Source organism: Gymnodraco acuticeps, unplaced genomic scaffold (assembly GCF_902827175.1).
Source record: "Gymnodraco acuticeps unplaced genomic scaffold, fGymAcu1.1, whole genome shotgun sequence".
Lineage (NCBI taxonomy): Eukaryota > Metazoa > Chordata > Actinopteri > Perciformes > Bathydraconidae > Gymnodraco > Gymnodraco acuticeps.
The window spans coordinates 18,812-37,500 of record NW_022991660.1 but is presented as its reverse complement, the minus strand read 5'-3'; the positions used below and the strand labels follow the sequence as shown (position 1 = coordinate 37,500).

General features: G+C 44.7%; 1 protein-coding gene across 1 annotated transcript in view; it reads left to right on the top strand.

The window, feature by feature from the left end:
- LOC117534396 (collagen alpha-1(XXVIII) chain-like) overlaps positions 1–18,495 on the top strand; it is a gene marked incomplete at its 5' end in the record, with an annotated part of 33,738 nt that extends 15,243 nt beyond the window's left edge. The window contains 21 exons of the mRNA XM_034198581.1: positions 1,108–1,176; positions 1,548–1,616; positions 1,690–1,758; positions 1,835–1,906; positions 2,660–2,728; positions 3,234–3,305; positions 4,260–4,328; positions 6,787–6,855; positions 7,250–7,318; positions 7,404–7,472; positions 8,110–8,178; positions 8,268–8,336; positions 10,388–10,456; positions 11,889–11,969; positions 13,110–13,145; positions 13,234–13,270; positions 13,655–13,782; positions 13,972–14,398; positions 14,833–14,981; positions 17,203–17,422; positions 17,812–18,495. Coding sequence (XP_034054472.1) covers positions 1,108–1,176; positions 1,548–1,616; positions 1,690–1,758; positions 1,835–1,906; positions 2,660–2,728; positions 3,234–3,305; positions 4,260–4,328; positions 6,787–6,855; positions 7,250–7,318; positions 7,404–7,472; positions 8,110–8,178; positions 8,268–8,336; positions 10,388–10,456; positions 11,889–11,969; positions 13,110–13,145; positions 13,234–13,270; positions 13,655–13,782; positions 13,972–14,398; positions 14,833–14,981; positions 17,203–17,422; positions 17,812–17,981 — 2,151 coding nt within the window. The remainder of the gene's footprint in view (positions 1–1,107; positions 1,177–1,547; positions 1,617–1,689; positions 1,759–1,834; positions 1,907–2,659; positions 2,729–3,233; positions 3,306–4,259; positions 4,329–6,786; positions 6,856–7,249; positions 7,319–7,403; positions 7,473–8,109; positions 8,179–8,267; positions 8,337–10,387; positions 10,457–11,888; positions 11,970–13,109; positions 13,146–13,233; positions 13,271–13,654; positions 13,783–13,971; positions 14,399–14,832; positions 14,982–17,202; positions 17,423–17,811) is intronic.
- Positions 18,496–18,689: the final 194 nt, after the last annotated feature.

Here is an 18,689-nt window from a genome sequence, read left to right as displayed (position 1 = left end):
GTCACCTGTCTCACCTGTCTAACCTGTCCCACCTGTCCACCTGTCTCACCTCTCACCTATCCCCTGTCTCACCTGTCCCCCTGTCTCACCTGTCTCACCTGTCCCCTGTCTCACCTGTCTCACCTGTCCCCTGTCTCACCTGTCCCCTGTCTCCCCTGTCTCATCCCCTGTCCACCTGTCCCCTGTCTCACCTGTCCCTGTCTCACCTGTCTCACCTGTCTCCTGTCACACCTCTCACCTGTCACCTGTCTCCTGTCTCACCTGTCCCCTGTCTCACCTCTCACCTGTCTCACCTGTCCCCTGTCTCACCTGTCACCTGTCTCACCTGTCACCTGTCTCACCTGTCTCACCTCTCACCTGTCTCATCTGTCCCCTGTCTCACCTGTCTCACCTGTCACCTGTCTCACCTGTCTAACCTGTCCCCTGTCTCACCTGTCACCTGTCTCACCTCTCACCTATCCCCTGTCTCACCTGTCCCCTGTCTCACCTGTCCCCTGTCTCACCTCTCACCTGTCTCACCTGTCTCACCTGTCCCCTGTCTCACCTGTCCCCTGTCTCACCTGTCACCTGTCTCACCTGTCTCACCTGTCACACCTGTCTCACCTGTCTCACCTGTCCCCTGTCTCACCTGTCTCCTGTCACACCTCTCACCTATCCCCTGTCTCACCTGTCTCACCTGTCTCACCTGTCCCCTGTCTCACCTGTCCCCTGTCTCACCTGTCTCCTGTCACACCTCTCACCTATCCCCTGTCTCACCTGTCTCACCTGTCCCCTGTCTCACCTGTCCCCTGTCTCACCTCTCACCAGTCTCACCTGTCTCACCTGTCACCTGTCTCACCTGTCACCTGTCTCACCTGTCACCTGTCTCACCTCTCACCTGTCTCATCTGTCACCTGTCTCACCTGTCACCTGTCTCACCTGTCACCTGTCTCACCTGTCACCTGTCACCTGTCTCACCTGTCACCTGTCTCACCTGTCTCACCTGTCACCTGTCTCACCTGTCACCTGTCTCACCTGTCACCTGTCACCTGTCTCACCTGTCACCTGTCTCATCTGTCACCTGTCTCACCTGTCACCTGTCTCACCTGTCACCTGTCTCACCCTCAGGGACACTCAGGAGCCCCCGGGGCCCCCGGCATGGTCGGGTTTCCAGGGGCCGGCATTCAAGGAGAAAAGGCAAGAGCAATGATACTTTACAAACGTAATCAGTATCAAATTAATAAATACAAATATTATTGACTTACAAATTATATATAAACAAATGATTTAACTGATTAGATTACACATCCGAAAAGGGGAGAAGTTTACACTGATCTAATCCCACAGCTTCTTTAAAAAAAAAAAGTATGTCTACATACAATATACATTTACAATTATAAATAGATTATATTATTATTACTACAATATATATATATATATATATATATATATATATATGTATATGTTATTCTTTTACGTTGTATGTCATAATTTAACAGATTTTTACCACTAATTATTATTTATTTGCGTAAAAAACATTTAAATGTCAGTTTTGTGTCTGGTTTCAGGGGGACTTTGGGCCATCGGGACCTTCGGGCCCCCGAGGGCCTCCTGGACTGGGGATCGTTGGTCCAAAGGTCAGTAACAGAGGATTATGGTGTATATATTATTTAAAGAAATGAGAGATACATTAAATAAAAATCTCCACAGGGTGAGCAGGGCTTCCCTGGAGAGCCTGGATCTCAGGGGGGGCGGGGCTTAGGAGAACCAGGAACGAAGGTAAGACGAACCTCCTTTAATAAACACATGTTTAATATGATGCTCAGTGGGCTTTGAGTGTATCTGTGTTCCTCAGGGGGATCCAGGTCCTGGTGGGACTGCAGGGATTCCCGGTATTCCTGGAGAGGACGGAGCTGTGGGGTCTAAGGTGGGTCAGAGGTCAACTGTTTAAATAAGGGAGATTTAAGAGTTTGTAAAAGGTAACACACACACACACACACACACACACACACACACACACACACACACACACACACACACACACACACACACACACACACACACACACACACACACACACACACACACACACACACACACACACACACACATACACACACACACCATGTATACATCACTTCAGGGGACATTACATTGACTTACATGCATTTCCTGGAGACTTATCCTAACCTTAACCATAACCAACACATGCCTAACCCTAACCCTAATCCTAATCCTAACCAAATCTTCACCCTAAAATTAATGATGGGACATGGGGACCACCATTTTGTCCCCATAAGGGAGGCGAGTCTCCACACGTGACTGTGTAAACAGATTTAGGTCCCCACAAGGATAGTAATGCTAGGCCACACACATGCGCACATGCACACACACACGCACACACACATGCGCACACACACACACACACACACACACACACACACACACACACACACACACACACACACACACACACACACACACACACACACACACACACACACACACACACAAAACCAATCAGAGCCAAGACTTTGAACATAAAGCCAGAAATGAAAGCCTGGGGATTAAAGTCTCAACAGGAAGTGTCCTCACGTTTTTCCTGCTGGTTCCTGCTCCGTGTAAACTCAAAACCAGTCGATGAGCTTCTGATTTAAAATGTGTTTGTTTTTGTTTGCAGGGAGAGACGGGGTGGCCAGGTGTGAGAGGACTGGAGGGGGCGGTGGGGAAAGGAATCCACGGAGAAAAGGTCAAACACAAGTATTATCCTCACACACTCTGGGATGTTGGTTTTTTGACCTTGCTTGGGGTTAAAACTGAGATAATTCATGTGTGACGATGAAAAAAGGTCAATTATTGACTTGTTTTCATGCAAAGTGACGGATTATGAATGAACTTAGTTTACATAGCACCTTGCATGCACAAATACAATTCCAAAGTGCTTTACAATTTAGCAGAACAACATTGACAGAGAGTTTTATATTTTCTATTATCTAAAAATGTAAGAAAATCATAAAAATAATGAATACCTTTTTTTGTTAAACGTTTGAATTTACCTGTTAGAGCAAATATCCTTTCTGAATTCCACAGACTGTGGTTACGGGTTATGGTTACGGGTTATGGTTACGGGTTATGGTTAGTTATTTGAAGCTCATGTTCGTGCAGGATTCTTGCAGTAGTTTCTTTGTGGTTGATTGCACTTATTGTAAGACGCTTATATATATTTATATATATGTATTTTGTGTTTTCCACAGGGAGACAGAGGGGACCGAGGGTCTCGGGGCCTCTCAGGTTCCCCCGGACCCGTTGGACCTTCAGGAGCAAAGGCACGTTAAACAGCAGAATAATTACTTAATTTAGCCCAATTTTGTAATTTGTTTGTAACGTTAGCTGTGATTGGTCAACTGCTGAGAGATGTCCCGCCCCTTAGCCTAGCACGTACAATGTGTTGGAGCACTAGCCAATAGGAGCCCTTAGGGAGTGTTCCATAGTGATGTCACCATGTCCAAAGTGTGTTCTGTGGATTTTGACCTTTGCAGACCATTTACATGCACTGAAACCTAGAGAACACACTACAGGGGAGGGGACACATAGATGTTGGCCTTTGCATACCATTTACATGCACTGAAACCTAGAGAACACACTACAGGGGAGGGGACACATAGATGTTGGCCTTTGCAGACCATTTACATGCACTGAAACCTAGAGAACACACTACAGGGGAGGGGACACATAGATGTTGGCCTTTGCAGACCATTTACATGCACTGAAACCTAGAGAACACACTACAGGGGAGGGGACACATAGATGTTGGCCTTTGCAGACCATTTACATGCACTGAAACCTAGAGAACACACTACAGGGGAGGGGACACATAGATGTTGGCCTTTGCAGACCATTTACATGCACTGAAACCTAGAGAACACACTACAGGGGAGGGGACACATAGATGTTGGCCTTTGCAGACCATTTACATGCACTGAAACCTAGAGAACACACTACAGGGGAGGGGACACATAGATGTTGGCCTTTGCAGACCATTTACATGCACTGAAACCTAGAGAACACACTACAGGGGAGGGGACACATAGATGTTGGCCTTTGCAGACCATTTACATGCACTGAAACCTAGAGAACACACTACAGGGGAGGGGACACATAGATGTTGGCCTTTGCAGACCATTTACATGCACTGAAACCTAGAGAACACGCTTCAGGGGAGGAAACACATGGTTGCATTCATCCTTTTTTACTCACTGTTTGTTGAATCTGTTGTTCAGGGGGAGCCGGGGAGTCCAGGACAAATGGGATTACAAGGACAAGCCGGCAGAGGCTTCCCTGGACCTAAGGTGATACAAACACACCACACACACACACACACACACACACACACACACACACACACACACACACACACACACACACACACACACACACACACACACACACACACACACACACACACACACACACACACACACACACACACACACACACACACACACACACCACACACACACACACACACACACACACACTCTCTCTCTCTCTCTTTGTTTGGCTTATCTTTTAATTAATCTTCATTCACACACAAACACATGAACCCAGACTGACGTCCTGGAAAAAAGCGGTGACACCCACTTCCTGTTTGTTCTTCAGTGCATGGTTTACAGTGAGGAGTTATTCAGGTGTGCCCTGAATGAAGGGATCAGATAGCATTCAGAAGCAAAACCAGTTCCACTGAATTCTTTGGAAACGACACACCTGTGTGAAGCTGACCTCGTGCACACAGTGCTCACCGCAGAACAGGATTATTAGGAATTCTACTGACGTGCTTCAGAGGAAATGTAAATGATGTTCCCGTCATGTTGAGAAATATCAGTATTCAGGCTGAGAGAAAGGCAGAGGTGGGAAGTACCTAAGTACATTTACTCAAGTAGCCTACTATGCTTAAGTACAATCTTGTATTTTAATTAGGGCCGGGACTCGATTAAAAAAATGAATCTAATTAATTAGAGGCTTTGTAATTAATTAATCGAAATTAATCGCATTTTTAATCGCATATAAATATTTGACCTAAGAACAGTGAGAAGCAATTTTTTTCACATGGATTTTAGTATACCATTAGGCGCATTCACACCGCAGTACTTTTCCCACAAAGGTTCATGTGAACTTAGTTCATGTGAACTCTTTAGTTCGCATGAACTAACTTTAGTTCGTAGAAGCTGCTGGGAGTCCCAGCAGCTTCTACTGAAGCATTCCGAGTAAATCGCCAGAACGCCGACACCTCCTCATCTCCACCGCTCCCATGTTTTATTTTGTGTTGCCATAAATTAGTCTCTCTGCGTTTCTGCGCTGGGCTAATGCTAATGCTGCTAATGCTAATAATGCTAATGCGAGGATAATAAAATGGCGGCTTCACAAAACTTTTTGGGAGTTTTACGGGGCGTGGTTTGCAATCCGCCCAGCCAATCAGACATATAGCTCTTTTCTCACAAGAGAGCCGCACGAAAGTCCCTGCTCTCTAGCAGCTCTCTGCTCTCAAGCAGGGACTTTCGTGGGGGTAAAAAGGTTCTCATGAACTAATTTTAGTACTGGCTCTTTTTGGTGTGTGAACGCGATAAAAGAGGCTAACGTCCACGCTAGCTTCCACGCTAGCTGCTATATGTTTTGCATTGAGGTGATACTTGAGGCTTGATGTGCTGCGGTGATATGCGAATTCCTTTTTGCATAATTTGCACACAACCGTGCTCTTATCGACGCTTCCATCCGTCCGTTTTTTAAAACAACATTTCCCACTGTTGTTCACTGTGGTTTGTTGTTGTCTGAAGTCATGAACGTTAGTTGGTGCTCCAGTATAATCGGTACGCCTGAAACTCATCCAGTGAGAAACGTTCCGCGGTGCAAAAATAAGTGCGATTAAAATGCGTTAATTTTTTTAACGCGTTAATTTTTGTGTAATTAATTAATCTTAATTTTAATGTAATGTTACTGTGTACTTCTACTCCACTACAGTTCAGAGGTACATGGTGTACTTTTCCTCCACTACATGTATTTAATACCTTTAGTTACTTCACAGATGTGGATGAATGATGTGAAATATAACCAAGTGTTGAATCAGACTTTAGTTCCACCTGGAGTAAATCCACCAGCTACCCTGCAGTATACAAAGTCATTCAAACTAGCTGCACCTTCACCAGCTTTGAGAACACTTTCATGATCAATCATTATAAAACATATCATATATATTATTCTGAAATGGACCAATCTGCACAACGACTACTTTTACTGTCTTTCACTATATTTTGATGAGAATACTTTTCTACTTTCTCTTGAGGAACATTTTGAATGCTTTTACTGTAACAGAGTATTCCTACACTCTGGTACTTCTACTTTTACTCAAGTACAAGATCTGAGTACTTCTACTTTTACTACAAGATCTGAGTACTTCTACTTTTACTCAAGTACAAGATCTGAGTACTTTTACTTTTACTCAAGTACACGATCTGAGTACTTCTACTTTTACTCAAGTGCAAGATCTGAGTACTTTTACTTTTACTCATGTACAAGATATGAGTACTTCTCCCTTAACTCAAGTACAAGATCTGAGTACTTCTACTTTTACTCAAGCACAAGATCTGAGTACTTCTACTTTTACTACAGGATCTGAGTACTTCTACTTTTACTCAAGAACAAGATCTGAGTACTTCTACCTTAACTCAAGTACAGGATGTGAGTAGTTCTCCCTCCTCTGAGAGTATACATATCTAACAGCAGTTTTAATGAGAGTTAATGGTTCTCTAACAGGGGGATCTGGGGCCTGTGGGACCTTCAGGAGCTGTGGGAGAACACGGTCTGGGAATCATTGGGCCGAAGGTAACGTGAACACAGAATATAATCACTATATTGATTCATATATATATATATATATATGCTTCCTGTATGAAATGCATGGAGCAGCAGAGTTATACAAACTGATCCGGTCACATATTTTTAGATTATTTTTCTCAAAGCAAATATCAAGTTTTAACAACAGAGGACAAACTGTATGGAGAAAGTTACATTAAGGAGAATAGGTTTAAATGTTTAACTAATAAATACAAGTAAGACATTTGTCCTTTTGGTTACTTGAAATCAGATCATAATATTTTGAATTACAGGTTTTTTTAAATGAACTCCATAAATCTGAATGTGTGCACCTGTAGGTCAGTATTGATGTTTGCTAATATGCAGACACATCAGCAATGTCTCACTTGCTGTCCTCCTGCAGGGCCACAAAGGGAACAATGGACCTGTTGGACCTCCAGGGCTGAAGGGAGAAAGTTCCCCAGGACCTCAGGCGAGAGGAAACACTCGTCACACTTTAGTTATCCTCATATTTAAAGCAGAGGTTTGAAAGTGAACATGTTCTCTGTGATCCTTAGGGTCGGCCTGGATTACCGGGACTTCCAGGAGAGATGGGACCAGAAGGTAAAGGCCTACCTGGAGCTAAGGTGAGGCCACACAATGCATGAAGTGAGCGGACGTGTGCAAAGGTTCATGGGAAATGTAGTTCCATTCACCGTTACCGTAGTGAGAACATTGTTTAAAAATATATATATATTTCAGGGCTATGTGAACAGATTCAACATTTTCACCTGTCCTTAAAGGTCCCATGTCATGCTTGTCTGGTTATTACCCGTCCCCTTGTGTTATGTAGCTTTTTCTGATTCGCTAAGGCTCATGGGAAATGTAGTGCCATGTAACATACCATATTTAAAAAATGTGTTTTGTTGCAAGCAATTTGAAAACATTTCTCCAAAAGACAAAGCGTAACGTAAACCTGAAGATGATTCACCGATTAGAGACGGCTTCAACATATTTCTTGTAAATTGGAATAACTCCATGTAATAGTATGTGCATGCCCTTTATTGAATAGTGTTTCAATACGAATAAAGTTATTTTGATTCTTCGAACATAGCACCTCTTCATAAATGTGGACATGGCTGCAGAATGTAGAGCACGTCATGTGGATCGATTGCACCAAAGACTGTTGATAGAATAAACTCAAATGTGTAGAAGATAAACAGGTAGACTAAAACAGAGACTTGTATAATAGATGATATTGGTGTATTTGTGTCTGTTCTTCAGGGCGACAGAGGTTTGTCGGGGGTACCAGGACCATCAGGCCCTCCTGGGATTGGACTGTATGGACCCAAGGTCAGTGTGTGTTTCAAAACCCTCTCTATTTCATAATGAGTTTATGAAGCCTTGTTTATTTAAAGTACCGTGATGTGTTGTATCCTCAGGGCTCTACGGGGCAGAGTGGTCCTTCAGGCCTGATGGGGCCTCCAGGAGAGGGCATCCAGGGGCCAAAGGTAGGACATGCATGTGATGCAGAACATTTTGAGACTGTTTGAGTTCTAAAAACTGCTTTTACACGAGTCCAGCGTTCAAAACATCCTCATAACGGCAGAGCCCATTGAGGGGCCGCCTGGTCGTCAGGAGGGATAATCCTTCACACTCATTACATCACATTTCACTTGTTAGACGCTTTTATCCAAAGCGACTTACATACTCAATACTGTGGACAATCCCCACAGGAGCACTTTTGAGTCTCAGGGACACAACGACATGCTGACTGCAGTGGGGTTTGAACCTGTGCTCCCCTGATCCGTACACCAACGCACTACCCACTGCGCCACAGCGTCCCTCAAATGTAGGTGTTTGCCCATGGACTGATTGACATGTCGACCCTGTGATTGGTGGAAAACCATTTAATCTGCGGAGCCACAACCACAACACATTCTAATCAAAACCCTCGACGAGTAATCATTATGTTGGTCGCCAAGCAGTGGTTCGATACGCATCCTTGATGACCAGCATCATACAGTAATCAATAATAATAATACTCTCTGATCCGTGACATTAAAATGTTATGGATGACCGCGTGGAGGAAATTCCACACAAAAACATCCTGTTTGGTAAAAAATGAACAAATAATAGAAGTTTAAAGCAAAGTGTTGTTATTTAATAAAGTCAAAGCATTTCACAGAGTTCATCTCTTTCAGCTGAAAGGACAGAATCTAGCACGAGCTCATTATTACTAGATCTGACCAACAGAAAATACAAGCACTCAAGAGCAGGGTGGGCAACTTGGATGGTGGTGTGGGCCACATCACTGGCCACCAGGGGGCCACAGATTCACTTGGAACACACACACACACACACACACACACACACACACACACACACACACACACACACACACACACACACACACACACACACACACACCATGTATACATCACTTCAGGGGACATTACATTGACTTACATGCATTTCCTGGAGACTTATCCTAACCTTAACCATAACCAACACATGCCTAACCCTAACCCTTAACCTAACCCTTACCCTTAACCTTACCCTTAACCTAACCCTTACCCTTAACCCTAACCCAAAGTCTTCACCCTAAAATTAATGATCCCCCTTATGGGGACCTCCAATTTGTCCCCATAAGGGAGGCGAGTCCCCACACGTGACTATGTAAACAGAATTAGGTCCCCACAAGTATAGTAATGCTAGGCCACACACACACACACGCACACACACACACACGCACACACACACACACACACACACACACACACACACACACACACACACACACACACACATTGTATGTAATTATTAACAAATATGCTAAGTCTGACATCTTCATTGACATGTTACAATCTCTCAGGAGCATCCTCTCCAAACAAATATCACTTCACAGAAACGTTATTTAATGTTTACAAGTGGCATGTTCGTATTGAACAGAAACTATTTTTAAACTATTGGAAATCACGGGAAATGTGTGTGCATTGAGATGAACCATTAGATGACATAAACATGAAGTCATGAACACTAACTGGAACCTAAGACACTGCCTGTCTCTGCTGGCGCACAATAAGAGGAGTGTCCACACGGACACCTGTCAGCCCGCACTCTGCTGTTCCTCAGCGCCGCTCCCCCTCCCTCCCGCATGCGGCCGCCGGGCTGCTATTTGCCCATCCCTGCTCAAGAGCAAGGGAAGGGAAGGTCTCAGCAATTTACAGGAAGTGTTGGCCAGACGGTGGAAACTTGCATACTTGGTCATTACAAACCTAATATCAGTCCTAACAATGGTCGAAGAGCCTTCTGTCTGTTCTAAGGAAGTGAAGATGATAGATTCAAACTGCAGGAAAATCAAACCAGAGAAGGAAGCATACTTAAAGGAGACTTAATGATAAATGTACTACAATAGACCACTGTCTCCTTTTATGTCGTTAGCCTTTGCTGTTGCCTCAAACCCATCCGTAGTGTCCTCTCCATGGACAGGACTTCAGGATGTCCCGCATGCCGATGATGCCCTCGTGTTGTTTACCAATTGACCTTTTCTTGTTCGTAGGGAGAGCCTGGCTTCAAGGGGCCGATGGGTCCTCGGGGGCTTCCAGGGGATGGAGCACCAGGGGAGAAGGTACTCACATTTACACAGAACCACACTTTGCCTCTGGAAGTGAACTGGAGTTTAGTTTCTCTGCTCCTGAGGCTTTGAAGCATGCTGCAAAGAGAGCTGAGACTCAGAGAGCTGAGACTCAGAGAGCTGAGACTCAGAGAGCTGAGACTCAGAGAGCTGAGACTCAGAGAGCTGCTTTCTTTACAGGTCTCCTGTTCTGTAGAATCCTCTTCTTCATGTCTCTTCTACATCAACATGTGTCCCCTCTTCTTCATGTCTCTTCTACATCAACATGTGTCCCCTCTTCTCCATGTCTCTTCTACATCAACATGTGTCCCTCTCTTCTTCCATGTCTCTTCTACATCAACATGTGTCCCCTCTTCTCCATGTCTCTTCTACATCAACATGTGTCCCCTCTTCTCCATGTCTCTCTACATCAACATGTGTCCCCTCTTCTTCATGTCTCTTCTACATCAACATGTGTCCCCTCTTCTTCATGTCTTTCTACATCAACATGTGTCCCCTCTTCTTCATGTCTCTCTACATCAACATGTGTCCCCTCTTCTTCATGTCTCTCTACATCAACATGTGTCCCCTCTTCTTCATGTCTCTTCTACATCAACATGTGTCCCCTCTTCTTCATGTCTCTTCTACATCAACATGTGTCCCCTCTTCTTCATGTCTCTTCTACATCAACATGTGTCCCCTCTTCTTCATGTCTCTTCTACATCAACATGTGTCCCCTCTTCTTCCATGTCTCTTCTACATCAACATGTGTCCCTCTTCTTCATGTCTCTTCTCATCAAACATGTGTCCCCTCTTCTTCATGTCTCTTCTAATCAACATGTGTACCCCTCTTCTTCATGTCTCTTCTACATCAAACATGTGTCCCCTCTTCTCATGTCTCTTCTACATCAACATGTGTCCCCTTCTTCTTCATGTCTCTTCTACATCAACATGTGTCCCCTCTTCTTCATGTCTCTTCTACCATCAACATGTGTCCCCTCTTCTTCATGTCTCTTCTACATCAACATGTGTCCTCTCTTCTTCATGTCTCTTCTACATCAACATGTGTCCCCTCTTCTTCATGTCTTCTTCTACATCAACATGTGTCCCCTCTTCTTCATGTCTCTTCTACATCAACATGTGTCCCCTCTTCTTCATGTCTCTTCTACATCAACATGTGTCCCCTCTTCTTCATGTCTCTTCTACATCAACATGTGTCCCCTCTTCTTCATGTCTCTTCTACATCAACATGTGTCCCCTCTGTGGAAAGAGCCTCTCTGTGTTGTGATCGTCTGTAACTGCGCTGCTGTCTCCATTCTTGGACGAGGACTCTCTTGAAACAGATAGATCTTTTTCTCAATGAGATCTCTCCCGGTTAAATAAAGGTAGAATAAAACAAATACAGTTATTACCAAATGTTCTGTCGTAAAGAGCGTTTTCTCCACAGGGTAACAGAGGCGTTCCTGGAGACCTGGGAAGGAAAGGAGACAGAGGAGACCTCGGAGAACCAGGAGCCAGCGGACTCACGGTAACACGAGAAATACTTCCTTGGTTATGAAACAGAAAAGGGCTTAAAGAGTCTGAGCTGATTAACGCTGTCTTTGAAGGGTTTAGTTTTTCAGCTGGAATACGTTTAGGGAGCAAAGCTTCCTTTTCTCTTTGTTGCTGCTGCCTCTTTATTTCATGTGAAATATGAACTATAAAAGAAGTGTTTGATAACATTGTTGGTTTCAATTCTAATGTTGAGAAAAGAGATCAGATTCAAACTCCAATCTATCGTCATTAAGATCAACGGGTTCAAAGAACATCTGTCCTGTTCCTGAAATGCTGCAATATTTAAGAACTTTAGATTTGGAGTGCGACGTCTATGAACAACTCTGAGACACTTGATTCAAGAAATGTGCCTGAACGTCTCTGTTAGCGCTGTTAGCTCGTAGAATGCTAACCCTGGCCTCCGGTAGAAACTGGCTTAGAGTTGATCAGTCTTATTCTTTCACACACACATACGGGTTTTGGGCCGAGGGCGACACCGTACTTCCGGTATCCGCCATTTCACACGAGGTGCAAGCAGTCTATTACCTTAATCAATATAGTCAACTCTAAAATATCACATATATGCAATGGCATGATAATATTATTGTGACAAGTGGGGTATTCACCTGGTGTTTCCAGAAGATAGACGTAGATGCTGCCAAAATCGACCGAAGGCCACTTTCGAGGGTCGTTTTTCCATACATCTGCAGGCAGTCTGTAACAACCCACACAGCTCTAGTTCACGCTGGTAACGACCTCGAGCACACCCCTCAAGTCCAGAGATGTAATCCGAAGACATGCAGCGATTTCTTCGGTCGTTAATTCAGAAAAAAAACCTAGTGCGCTCTGCCTGTTAGCTAGCTGTTTATATTAGCACCTCCAGGATATTAGCACCTCCAGGAAAATGGCGTATTTATATATATATATATATATGGCACGCGTTGCATTGTGGGTAGCTCGTGACGTCACTGTGTGTGAAAGAATAGTTAAATGGTTAGTTAGTAAAGAATGTCAGATGATGCCAGTCAGCGGCAAATGGACCCAAGAGATTCCCTTATACAGCATCACTATGTTCCCTCTGTAGAGATTAGCCAAACACTCAGATGCTGGTCGTAATCTGGTTTTATTCTTTCAGGGGGAACCAGGAGCAAGCGGAGAACCAGGTCTGACCGTGAGTCAAATGACTGAGAGAAAATACACTGATCTTTAAATCTTAACAACATGTGAGACCTTATTGTGTGTCTTTGTTCTTTCCACAGAGACAAGAGGTCATCCTGATCATCAGGGAGATCTGTGGTAAATCACACATTTTAAACGTGTTTCTGTGTTGCTTTGTCTGGAGCTCATGTGTTCAATAATCTCATGAAACATCTCGTGATTTAAATGTAATGTTATAGTTTATCTTTAGAAAGATACTGTAGTACTTGTTGAAAACCTTTGTTTGCGATGGTTGATGTGTTGGTATGCACCCCAGCAGGTGTTCTTTAACATTTAAAAATGTTCTCTCAAGTAATGCTATTTATTTGACTCTATGTAATTATAGACGAGGGCTCAGCTGTGTTTGTTGAGTCTATTTCAGAAGGAAAGTTACGATGGGAGTTGTGCATTGATTTGTGTTGGTATGCACCCCAGCAGATTTCCTTTAACATGTTAAAATGACCTCTGGTATCTTTTGCCCAGGATGTGGTCTGAAGTGCAGACAGAGCCCTTTGGAGCTGGTGTTTGTGATCGACAGCTCAGAGAGCGTCGGTCCAGAGAACTTTGAGTTGGTGAAGGACTTTGTGATCGCTCTTATTGATCGAGTGACGGTGAGTAGAGGTGGGAAGTAGTGGAGTACAAATACTTCGTTACTGCACTTGAGTAAATTTCGAAGCCCATACTTCTTTACTTTTACTTGAGTAAAGTAGTTTAGTCAGTACTTCTACTTTTACCAGAGTATTTTTAAGCACGAGTATCTGTACTTCTACTTGAGTAAAGGTTGTGTTTACGCTCTGAAGGTGAGCCAGGAGGCGGGTCGGATCGGCGTGGTTCTGTTCAGCCACGTTGAGATGGTGGTGGTCAGTTTGCAGCCAATCGCCAGCCAGGATGAGATCAAGGCGGCCGTCAGAAATATGCCGTACCTGGGCGAAGGCACGTTCACAGGTAGTGCCATCCATCGAGCCAATCAGCTGTTCCAGGTGTCCAGGCCGGGCGTCAGGAAGGTAGCCGTGGTGCTGACGGACGGACAGGCAGACCCCCGAGATCTCATGCAGTTTGAAGAAACAGCAGCGGTGGCCCATGAGCAAGGCATCGAGATGTTTGTGATAGGAGTCGGGAACAATACGGACCCTCTGAGAGAAGAATTCCAGGCTCAGATGGATGCGATCGCCTCGGATCCCAAAGAAGAGCACGTTTACCTGATAGATGACTTCAGGACGCTTAACAGTAAGTGCTCTATGTCACGGCTAACATCTCTAATAAACGACAATCTTCAGAATCATGAATCGTATTCAAATAAAAATTATGAAAACTATGAAAAAATGCAACAAAAAAAATAAGAATTGTGCAAAATAAGTAACATTTCCAAAAATGAAAGTCAAATTCTGCTTAAAGTTAAAACCCAAGATTTGTTTTTAGAAATGTTCTGACATTTTTTAGAATTTTTCGGGAAAAATTTAAAACATTTCGAAAGAATATTCTGAAAAAATGCGCAACCATTTTCCTAACCCCTTGCCCTAACCCTGTGGAAAAAGTAAACATTCAGAAAATGGTCAAAATCCTGAGAATAACAGAATAATGATTGACTTTGGTTTGTCTTCTCCTGTCGTCTATCCCTAGCTGTAATGGTTTTATTTGCTAATGATGTTTCTCTGCTACAGCTCTGGAAAGCAAACTGCTGAGTCTGATTTGTGATCAGAACGACGCGATGGCATTTCTACCAAACTCTGTGTTTCCACCGATGGAAATCCAACCGAAGGCTCCAGAAGAGCGACGCTACAACGAGTTCCCCGCTAAGGAACACATTCAAGTAAAGCTGGTTATTTTACTGTCTATTTAATTACAGGGTTAAATATCGTTATTCTGGGAATTGAAAAGAGAAGTGGTTTAAAGGTCAAAGGTGGGTTCAGGTGACAGTAAAACAGGGACATGTGTTGTCTGGGGGGGAATGGATGAAATAGTCCAGCAGATATGTGAAGATATGAGGAAGATTTCTGGCTATAGGGCCTTTGCATATTTGTCCAATGGCGCCATTGATTGTTATTTTACCGGTAGCTTAGGATCTAGATTCTGGTGGCTAATCCTACATTTTCAAGAATGAGGAATGCAGTGGTACTATTTACAACATGCTAGAATGTAGCTAACTCCATGTATCTGGTATTCAGGGAGCATACGCCGGAGCCTCGCAGCGGCGAAACTGTGGCACGCTTACAGTAATTGCGCCGCATAAGCGCATAAAGGTGCACCGCATTTGCGCGAGGTGAGGCCCCCTCCGCGAGGTGAGGCCCCCTCCGCGAGGTGAGGCCCCCTCCGCGAGGTGAGGCCCCCCTCCGCGAGGTGAGGATCCCTCCGCGAGGTGAGGCCCCCTCCGCGAGGTGAGGCCCCCTCCGTGAGGTGAGGCCCCCTCCGCGAGGTGAGGCCCCCTCCGTGAGGTGAGGCCCCCTCCGTGAGGTGAGGCCCCCTCCGCGAGGTGAGGATCCCTCCGCGAGGTGAGGATCCCTCCGCGAGGTGAGGATCCCTCCGCGAGGTGAGGCCCCCTCCGCGAGGTGAGGATCCCTCCGCGAGGTGAGGATCCCTCCGCGAGTTGAGGCCCCACCCAGTCTGTGTGATCTGTGTGTAGGGAGGGACCTGCTTCCACCCCTCTTCCACATCATCCATGTATCCCACGCCGTCTTCTTGCCCCTGCCATCAAAAGATGACCCAGTGTCACATCCAGTAAATGCATGGAACATTGGTAAGGCTATGCATCGATCTGGACCCAGTGACCTCGCCATCTCATGAGCTGCTAAATGCCGAAAACTCTTCCCAGCTCCAAAGGCAACCCACAGCAGTGATGTTGAGGAATTGGGCTGCAGAATCTCCAATGCCTGCCTTACCACATCCATAGAATGACGAATCATGGCCACAGACTTGGCCTGGTCGTAGAAGAGGGGAAGTAGAGAAGTGAGTGTGACACTGCTCTCTGGTATTGTATGACCGCACTAGCAGCCAGGAGTCAGCCAATCAGGCAGCTCTTCACCCAGAAAGGTAGACCAATTGAAGGACTCCCCCCAACACAAGCAGCACACAAAGAGAGCTGCCTTCCAAGCTGGTCACTGCTGGGGACAGAGGATGTTTGCAGCCCCTGAACTCCCACCCGCAGGTTACTGGATGCAAAAAGGGGTGCAGTGGACACTTTTCAAATGTGTCAAGGCAGCAATTCAGTGCACTGCCCTTGCTGCTGTGCGGGACTGTGTTTTCAGAACTAACTCTGCATTTAGTTGAAAACCTGTAATATTGCATATATATTATATAACAAGCATTCCTTCACGATAATAAATATGTTAATGTTTTACTGTGTATTTTGTTGTCTGAATACCAGATACATGGAGTTAGCTACATTCTAGCATGTTGTAAATAGTACCACTGCATTCCTCATCCTTGAAAATGTAGGATTAGCCACCAGAGTCTAGATCCTAAGCTACCGGTAAAATAACAACCAATGGACAAATATGCGATGCTCTATAGCCAGAAATCTTCCTTGGCGCGTGCTCTAACAGTGAGCCAACGTTCATGTTGTTATCATCAAAAGCACAATTCATTCAGATCACATTTCTGCTGGACTAAAAGAGAAGGATGAAAGGAATATAAAAAGGTTGGGAAAGTGTTTAAAGAACTCTAATTTCACAGGAGGGCTAGAGGAATGAGAGAATGTGGTGAGGGGTATTTCCAAACATCTGGAACAAACTCCCAGAAACCTGCCGGTCCGCTGCAACTCGGACTGCTTTCAAATCCAGGCTGAAGACTTTCTGTTTGCCGCTGCTTTTAATTGAACTCTTCTCATCTCACACTGCTCTGTAACTTTTATTCACGTACCTGTTACTCATGTTTCATTATCTTTGCTTTTTAATGTTTATAATGTGTTTTATGATCTTAATGTCTTTGATGTTTGTAAAGCACTTTGAATTACCTTGTGTTGAAAGTGCTGTATAAATAAACTTGCCTGTAGACGAGATGTAAGAGTGTCTAATCGTCGCCCCTCTCCTCCCCAGTTTGAGCTCCCAGTGACCTCCCCTCCCCAGTTTGAGCTCCCAGTGACCTCCCCTCCCCAGGACACCGGGCCTGATGGGACCCCCATTGATGCCAAGCTGGTGAAGGTTCTGGGGTCAGTGGTCGGTCCTCAGACCCCGACCGATTGGCTGAAACCTCCTGAGAGCACGAGGACTCCCATCAGCCCTCCTGGTCCTCTTCTGACAGACTCATCACTGACAGGTACACACAATAATAACAACAATAATAACAATAAGCTTTTCTAGAAACTCAAAGACGCTTTGACCGAGAGAAATACGTAAAGACACAAAGATGACCAATACATGGACTAACCCTTTAATGCCATGTGGAGGAAGTTCTTAGAGGTCTCCTATCATCTGCAACATGCACTCTTTTCTGTCTTTTATACATAAGTACGTGGGGAATGGAATATTTAAAAATGAAGAAAGTCAATATACATTTCAGATCGATCTGAAATGCAGGAACAGAGCAACTTCAGAGACATGTTTTTATATATTTCTATATATCTGAGACCCATAATAAATGCCTGGAAACAGCGCGATAGAGACCTTTAATGTAATAACACGTATTGCATGTTTCCTGTCTCGCAGAGGGCTGCTCTCTCCCTCTGGACCCCGGGTCCTGTCGGCAGTACGTTGTTCGATGGTACTACGACCCCGAAGCTAACGCCTGCGCTCAGTTCTGGTTCGGAGGCTGCGAGGGAAACACAAACAACTTTGAGTCTGAGTCCGGCTGCAGGCTCTCCTGCGTCTACACGTAACAGAGTGTGTGTGGGGATGAACAAAGAGTGTGTGTTGGGATACACAACGAGTGTGTGCAAAGACAAACACATCACAGGCTGGTGAAGGACGACCTCACTGTCCCTCAAACTGCACATTTTTACACGACTACTTATATCTGTTCTGGGATGTTTAACCTAAATGTTACAATATATTCAATACAAACCGACAAGAGCATCAAAAATGTTGGTTTAGCGTGTCACCCACTGGACCAACAACACACTGACATCTGGAGTTTGTCCTTGGTGGTTATAACCAATATTTCCTAGGATCTGAAGTGCTTTCTTTTGGGACAAATCATCATCAGGGATTTGGACAATTATTACCCAGAACTTGCCAGCATGGAGCCCTCTTCACAGCAACCAGTGATTAAAGTAATGAACACTGAATTCAAACTCTACAGCAGTGGTTCTCAAAGTGGGGGGCGCAGAGGCATGACAGGGGGGCGCGAGAGACCAGGAGGAAAAATGGTTATTTAAAAAAAAAAAAAAAAAATCGTATTTAGAAAAATTATTGATTCGAAAATAATATGATACAGCACTATTACGTCTGGGTCTCTGTGTTTCATTCAAGCTCGACTCTGTGTGTTTGTGTGGAACGAGCCATTTTGTGCGTGCGCGAGCGAGAGCGCACCGGTACCGGAGATCGTTGTTGTTAGCTTCTGGTGCTAGCGAGCTACGCTAACGGAT